At 55.7% G+C, this 7,974-nt stretch overlaps 1 protein-coding gene across 6 annotated transcripts in view; it reads left to right on the top strand.

Annotated features, from left to right (window-relative positions):
• Window positions 1-339: 339 nt before the first annotated feature.
• Window positions 340-7,974, top strand: part of ACSF3 (acyl-CoA synthetase family member 3) — a 44,581-nt gene continuing 36,946 nt past the window's right edge. For 5 of the 6 annotated variants that reach the window (XR_005723377.1, XR_005723376.1, XR_005723378.1 and 2 more), the window contains exons 1-2: window positions 360-410; window positions 6,741-7,437. Coding sequence is in view for 3 of the 6 variants with exons in the window: in XM_040253685.1 (XP_040109619.1) it covers window positions 6,769-7,437 (669 nt within the window). In the remaining 3 variants the exon portion in view is untranslated. Of the gene's footprint in view, window positions 411-6,740; window positions 7,438-7,974 lie in introns of all 6 variants that reach the window. The other variant, XM_040253683.1, reaches the window with a different exon arrangement.

The raw sequence follows: 7,974 nt of genomic DNA, 5'->3' as shown, positions 1-7,974 counted from the left end.
ACCCCGAGGGTGCAGCGGCCCAGCCCTGGACCGGCCCGCCCCGGCCCGCGGGGCCCGGGGAGGAGGGCGGGAAGCACGCTGGCTCTAACCGTGTGTCTGCAGCCACACAGAGTGCGTGTTTATGGATTTGTTACTTAGGAGAAGTCTCACGTTTCGGTCCAATGGACTTCGTGCCCAGCTCCGCCCCGCAGGGAGTTAGCACACCTGCGGCGCCTGATTCCCAGCCCGCTTTGAGTCCGGGAGTGGGCGCGACCCCCTGAGGGGAACGTTCGCGTCCGGAACCCTCGCCGCCGTGCCCCGTCGCACCGGGGGAATGCGCTTGGGTGCAGGACGAGCGGTGCGCGGGTACCGCGGTTCCTGTTCCGGTTTTGACCCGGCTAGGAGGAGGTGCGCGATCCCGGCCTGAGGAGGTAGAGCCCGCCCCCTCACCCCTCACCCTTCACCCCCCTCACCCCGCCCACCGCGTCCCGTCCCGCCCCTCCCCCTCCCACGCAAGGGCCGCGTCACGTGGGGACCCTGCCTGGCCTTCTCGGCTCTGAGGCGACGTCCAGTCCCCTAGGGTGTGGGAGGGAGTCGACTTCAAGTTCAGCCAGAGTTGGAGGGGAATTTGCTCTGTTGTGACGGAAGTAGATCCGTTTCCTTCCTCGTTGGCCGCTGGAATCCTCCTCGAAGCATCCCCATACAGTCTTTTACACTAAAGAGGAGGTGGTAGTGAGGGGGACTCTGAAGGATGATTAGGAGTTTACCGAAAGGGGGAAGGATGACAACGTAGAGGTGGGAACAGGAATCACGTGTTGGGAAGTCTGTAGGTTTCCAGCCCGGGGAGGGGCGATGTTTGTCTGGAGGCCTAGGCAGGGACATTTGGGGGTAGGTGGGCACAAGTCCACAATGGGCTTCCGAGGGCCCCTGGCGGTTCTGTTGTGAAACGTGACAGACTAGCAAGTCTAGCGACCTTTCCTCAGCCCCTGCTGGGGCCGGGCAGTATGCAGAAGATCCACTCTTCAAAGCAGACAAATCACGGGCCAGGGGTCATAAGCTTCTTCGCTCCAGCTGGCATCTTTAAAATGGTATTTTATGTCCAAATATGGATATAGGTTTAAGTATTTGTTTTCTTCCTTTTTTTTTTTTAATACAGTGTGAATGTCTGTTACTTAAAAATGTAACTTTGAAAACAGCTCCCAAACCACAGGTGGCGTGCTGAAACAAGTGTTCCACCCCAGAGGGAGAGTGTGGTCCCCTCTCCTGCCCCACACCTCCAACCAGGGCTCAAGACAGCAGGAAGGAGGATGGGGGGGAAGGTGGTGCTGACCCATCAGGTGCCATTTTACTCATTTCGAAACCAGCCACCTTCATTTGAATGCAAGTATCATTCTTATCGAGTAATTTTTGTCACACGGCTCCGTGGTGAGCAAGGTGCTGAGCATGGCTAGTCCACTAGCCTCCCCCCTCTGTCAGTTCTCACAGGAACTGAAGGCTCAGACAGGTGAGGAAAACTCAGAAGAACCAGTGAATGTTTCAGTCTGGGTCTGTTTTGACTAAAATCTGTGCCGTCAACCAGCACCCTGGTTAGGACACGACAGATGTTATCATCTTCCAGGTGTCGGGCTTGTGTCCTGAGAGGGCCGTGCACCTCAGTGCTCTGACCCGAGAACCTGATGGTCAGAGCACCGGGTGGCCTCTGCTGCTTCTCTGCTGGGCTCCAGCCACCTGGCGGAATCTGAACGCAGGGTGGCCTTCCTAGGAGCAGGCGTCTGGCTCACCACAGTTCAGGTTTCCGTGCTCTTGGCTGGGATCCTTTCCTATTGCACACCGTGACAGTGGTCTTGTGATGTCGTTGACTGAGACAGGAAATATTCCTGGCCATGTTGCATGGCAGCATCACTCCAGTCTGTACCACGGTGGGTGAGGGCAGCCCGTGACCAAGTACACCTGTGGTTAGGAGGCAGGGCTCTTCCTGAGGCAGCTGGTCTGTCTGGACCTGGACCTGCTCAGGACACAGTCCTCTGCCCTGACCTGGTGCTTTTTGCTGCTCCCCATGGCCTTGGACATGTCTGACCATGGACAGAAGAGCCTGGCAGGCTATAGTCCATGGGGTCGCAAGAGTCGGGCATGACTTAGCAACTAAACCACCACTATGACCTTGGAGGTTTTAGCTCTGTTGAACAACTGGAAGATGAGTGGCTTCAGGAGCACATGAAGCTGTTCTGAAGGGGTGACCCCCCGTTCCCACATTTGGCCAGAGAATAAGTTAGTGCAGCCTCTCTGGAGGCCACTTGGGCCGTATTTACAGTGAAAGTCACTGTTGTTGTGAGGCTCAAGGGTGAGTAGGAGGGGCCCTTCTCAGCCTCTGCTTCACAAACACCCCTGGGTGAGCACAGCTAAACGTCCCCTCAGTTTTCTTCCCTGCAGGCTGATGTGACAGGCTCCCTGTCTCCCCAGCTCCAGCCACCTGCCCCACTGTGCCACAGAACACCCATCTCTACACGGAGCCAGCTGATCTCGCCACCTCCGAGCCCTGGGACACTGGGGTCAGGTCACTGCTGCTGGATACTGCCTGGCAGTGCTCTGAGTGCCAGTGTAGCAGGCTTCCAACCGACTTGATAACTGACTTCTTCATTCTCCATGTGAGACTTCTGTGAACTGCTAGCCTTAATTAAGAGAAGGCCATTGTCTCATTTTTATTTGCTTCTGTCATTTTGAGAAATTAAAGAGTTATTGACAATATCAAACACCCTGTAGATACACCATCCAGAACACATAATTTTAATATTTTCCTGTTTCTTTTATGTATCAAAATGTTTGTGCTGGGGTTGAAATAGCTCCATTTTAAAATATAAGCATCATTTACTAAATTTTTATTTTCCTGGGCTCCAAAATCACTGCAGATGGTGACTGCAGCCATGAAATTAAAAGATGCTTGCTCCTTGGAAGAAAAGCTATGACCAACCTAGACAGTGTATTAAAAAGCAAAGACATTACTTTGCCAGCAAAGGTGCGTATAGTCAAAGCTATGGTTTTTCCTGTAGTCACATACGAATGTAAGAGCTGGACCATAAAGAAGGCTGAGCGCTGAAGAATTGATGCTTTTGAACTGTGGCATTGGAGAAGACTCTTGAGAGTCCCTTGGACAGCAAGGAGATCCAACCAGTCCATCCTAAGGGAAATCAGTCCTGAATATTCACTGGAAGGACTGAAGCTGAAGCTCCAATACTTTGGCCGCTGGGAAAGATTGAAGGCAGGAGGAGAAGGGGATGACAGAGGACAAGATGGCTGGATGGCATCACTGACTTGATAGACATGAGTTTGAGCAGGCTCCGGGAGATGGTGCAGAGAAGCCTGGAGTGTTGCAGTTCATGGGGTCATAAAGAGTTGGACACAGCTGAGAGACTGAACAACAGTTAGACTTTTAAAATCTGATCACAAAAGTCATACATGCTCATTGCATAAAAACCGCAGAGAGTGGAGAAGCACGAAGAAGAAAACAAAAGCCACCTGCCATCTGGAGGCTCACCTTCCCATCCCTGGGTGGGATGTCCCTCCCCTGGGCCTCACTGAGGGGGCTTGTGCGGTCAGGCTGTGGCCCAGCCCCACACACACGTGTGTGCCCTGCTCCCCTCAGATCTTCCGGATCACCCAGGTCAGCCCTAATTTTTCAGTATCAGAAATAATGCTGCAGTGAAGACCCATGGTGAACCTTCACGTACATCGCTGATTATTTCCTTAGGATGCATTTGAAAAACAGCCGTAGGAACAGAGGGCTTGCATTTCCTATTTTCGTGTTTCATCTTGAAGGGACCACTCGGATGGTTGAGCCGAGGCCCCAGGCCTCACTAGGCTGGGGGCGCCAGCCAGTTAATGTGCAGTGTCTCTTGGGGCAGCTCGCAGCATGGTCTTGACCTTCCTCGCCCAAGGCCTTTCTCACCACTCCTGGTGTCGCAGGGTGGTCAGGGCCTGCGGGCAGCTGGGCCTGGGTTTGGGAGCTGCTTTTCCTGCTCCTCTGTGGCCCTGGGCAGGTGGCTTCACCTCTCTGTCTTCCTTGGAGGCACTGCTCTGGCTGCTGGCTCACTGCATCCGTTCCCGCCTGCCCCATGTGCAGTCAGAGGTCAGCTAGCCCTCCTGCCCTGGCTGGGGTCGGGGTGTGGGCAGGGAAAGTGGGGTTCAGCCCTCTTTTTTCCAGTTCAAGTCCTAGAAGCCCAGCTTTTCGCTGGGGTGGTGCAGCCCAATTCCCCAGAGGGAGCCGGCAGACGGCTCGCCCCTTGGCCCCTTGTGGTGTTAGAGGAAGGCCGCTCCAGTGGTCTCGCTGGCAGCAGTGTGACACTGCCCGTGCCGCCCTGTGGGGCCTGGTAGTTAGAGGGGTGGGAGCAGCAGCCACTCCTGGCCGTCCATCTGTCTGCTCCTCTGCACCCCAGAAAATGCTGCCGCTTCAGCAGGCATCCCTGAACATCTCTCTTGCATTGTCACCAGCAAAAATCAGGCCTCGGGCCATAACCCAGAAACAGGCGGTACGTTTTCTGTTTACGGTTTCCGTTTGTTTTCGTTTCTCTGCCCTTAAAGCAAATAGAGAAGGATTTGCTAGAAGTGAGAAGGGGAAGCACTGAACCCCTGGTTTGCTTTTCAGTGGCTCACTTTCTCTCTGAATCTGTCACATCCCACATGTTCGTCACATTTCTTGTTTTCTCTGGTCCAGCCGAGCTGTTTTCTTAGAACTTGTCATGTTTCTTTATGGTAACAAAAATCCAGAGGCGTGAACGGCTATGAGCCCACCTCTGAACCCTGCATAGCGGGTAAGCCATAAGACACTCCGGCTTTTGGTCGCTGCCTCTGAAAGGGGTGTGGGCCATGTGCCCTGGAGGGGCCATGGTGATGGAGGCCTGGAGCCTTCCGGAGCAGCTGCTAGGCCGGGCAGGCATCTCCCCCGTTCCAGGCTTCTGCCTGCTGGGCCTGGAGGCTGGTAGACCTTGTGTCAGGAGCCCCTGCTGCGGGGAGCAGGTGGCCGGCAGGCTGCACAGGGAGGGGCTCAGGACAGGTCTTTACTGCTGGGGGCTGTGTTTTGTTAGGTAATTATAAAGTGCTGTGTGTAATCTTGTTTTAAATGAAAAACAGAGGGCAAAACTGTTTGGTACAAATAACAAGCACAACACATTCTTTATCCTGGAGCAGGTTAGTGACAGAGAAAGTGAGGCTTATCAGGAACGGGATGCCTGAATCCAGGGCAGGGCGTGGGGGCTGGGGTTGGGGGCAAGCCACCGAGCCGTGGGTGAGGGGCCACCTGCTCATTTTAGCCTCTGACATTCAGAAGAGCCCTCTGGGGTCCCTGCACCTGTCCTCTATCCCTCAAACACGGAGGGATGCTTCCCCCGACAGTGCAGCCAGGATCAGGCCATTTCCTTGTGCTCTCGTGGGCAAGGAGGATGTGGGGTCTGGCATGGTGGCTGATGGGGAATGATGGCTAGGGGTGAAAGGCTCTGGCTGGACTCTGGGCTCTGATTTAGGAGCAGGCCGACTTGGAATTTTCTCATGGGTGAGATAGGGTTACCAAAGGTTGCCCTATTTCCTGAACAAGGCAGTTGAAGATGAAAACACATCATGATATATTAAGTGTAGTACTGCTGTCAAATAATGCTTGTTAAAAATCCTCTAAGAGAACTTCCCTCGTGGTCCTGTGGCTAAGACTCTGCTCCCAGTGCAGGAGGCCTGGTTTCAATCCCTGATCAGGGAACTAGATCCTATATGCTGCAACTAACACCCACTGCAGCCAATTAAATAAATATTTTTTAAAATCCTTTGGGAACAACTCAGAAAGCTGGTCTACCCATCATCTCCTGGTCAGGGATGCTGCTCTGGCCAAGAGCACCAAGGTGGAAGAGGTGGGCCTTGAGACAGGGCAGGTAGTGGTCTGTGGACCTCGCAGGCCGCCCTGGTGCTGGGAGGGAACCATTTTCAGTGGTACCGGGTGGCAGGCGGGTTCCTGACTGCTCCAGTTGCGGGGAGGCGTGGAGAGGGTGTGCCCAGGCCCCTGACCACCCAGGGTGGGTGGGGTCCTAGGGCAGAGCACAGAGTCAGGCTAGCCCTTCCCCAGGCTTTGTCCTCTCAAGCAGTCTGAAGAATTCCAGGTGCGTGTGGCGGGTCACGGCCCTCCTGGCTGTGTTGGTCGTTGTTTTGTCATCAGGTTGTGGGGGAGAAGGAGGGAGTTCTCTTCTAGCTTAAAGAACAGATGCACAGACTGTTGAGTGTGCTGCCTCTGAGGGTCTGCTCTGCTTTAGACAAGTTCCTGGGTGACCTCAGCGAGGTGAGTGTCCGGAGCCGAAGTGAGCCCTGTGTCTGTATCCGGCTCGCTGGAGCCTCCAGGCGCCTGCTGAGGGCGAGGGAGCACAGTTTGGGGGCTGGGGTGGGAGTTAAGGCACCAACCCCACACAGCTGGAAATCCAAGTAATCTCACAGTCAGTCCTCCTGTGCATCCCCAGCCTCCATGTTCATGTCATGGAAGGACGTAAGTAGCTCTGTTTCTCCTTGACTTACCTAGTTTAGTTCATTGTTTTAGAATCTTGTATGTTTTTAAAATCCTTAACATAATGAGATTAAATTAAAAGCCATTTAAGTTCCAAAGGCATGTATCAAGAGGGCGTTAGTGTTTCCTGTCTTGGGACGACCCTCGACTGGAGGTGAGGCCGCCTCTCCTGGCCACCATGGGCGTCAGGCCAGGGCAGGCTGTGACCTCAGTGCCCTCTTTTCCCTCCCAGGTACTGCCAGCTGGCGTCTGCTGCCGCGATGCCATCACCACACATGGGGATGGCCCTCCGGCGCCTGGCCTGGGCCGTGGCTTCCCGCCGGCTGGCCCCCTGGACATGTAGAGCGAGTGGCCTCCTGCACACGGCCTCGGCCACATGCTCAGACTGCAGTGCCCCGGTCTTCAGCCGCGCCCCGGCCTTCGGGGACAGGCTCGCCCTCGTCGACCAGCACGGCCACCACACGTACAAGGACCTCTATTCGCGCAGCCTCCACCTGTCCCGGGAGATATGCCAGCTCCGCGCACGTGCTGACGGGGACCTCCAGGAGGAGCGGGTCTCCCTCCTGTGCTCCAACGATGTCTCCTTCGTGGTGGCGCAGTGGGCCGCATGGATGAGCGGTGGCGTGGCCGTCCCCCTCTACAAGAAGCACCCCCGGGCCCAGCTGGAGTACTTCATCCAGGACTCGCGCAGCTCCGTGGTCCTTGCCAGCCCAGAGCACGTGGAGCTCCTAAGCCCGGTGGCCCAGAAGCTCGGAGTCCCGCTCCTGCCTCTCCCGCCCACAGTCTACCATGGGGTGGCCAAGGACCCTGAAGATGGCCTGGTGCCAGAGCGGGACTGGAGAGACCGGGGCGCCATGATCATCTACACAAGTGGGACCACGGGGAGGCCCAAGGGTGTCCTGAGCACCCACGACAACATCAGGGCCGTGGTGAGTGACCGGGCCGCCACCTTCGAGAGGGGTGAGCTGGGTCCCTGCAGTCAGTCCCTGCAACAGCCATGGCCAGACAAGTGCCTTCCTGGTGGCCTTCTCTTCACAGGCCCGTGACAGCTCTCACCATCATCCCCACCCTGCTGGAAGCACCCAGAAATGTAGGGCCAGGGCCGTGGGACCACCAGCCCCACTGGCCATGTAGGGGCGCTATGCCAAGGTGCCAGGGTTATGGGCCCCCCAGGCTCCTCCAGCACAGGATGGGCCACTGTACATGGGGGAAGGTTTTCAAAGAAACCAGCTGCCAGTGAGTACCAGGACGGTGCCCTCAGCATCTTGAAGCGTGGCTTCTTTGGGAAGCAAGAGAGGAGGTGCGTGCCACGGCTCAGGTATTACTCTGCATACTCAGTTACTGTCTTTGTAAAGCTCCACAGCTGCTTTATTCATCTGTAGTTTATACTATTCTTGCTTCCAAAAAGTATGTGCGTGTACAGCAGGAGTGGGAAATAGAAGTTCAGATCCACCAGAGGGAGGCCA

The sequence above is a fragment of the Oryx dammah genome, unplaced genomic scaffold (assembly GCF_014754425.2).
Source record: "Oryx dammah isolate SB20612 unplaced genomic scaffold, SCBI_Odam_1.1 HiC_scaffold_13, whole genome shotgun sequence".
Lineage (NCBI taxonomy): Eukaryota > Metazoa > Chordata > Mammalia > Artiodactyla > Bovidae > Oryx > Oryx dammah.
This window is presented reverse-complemented; position numbering and strand designations above follow the sequence as displayed.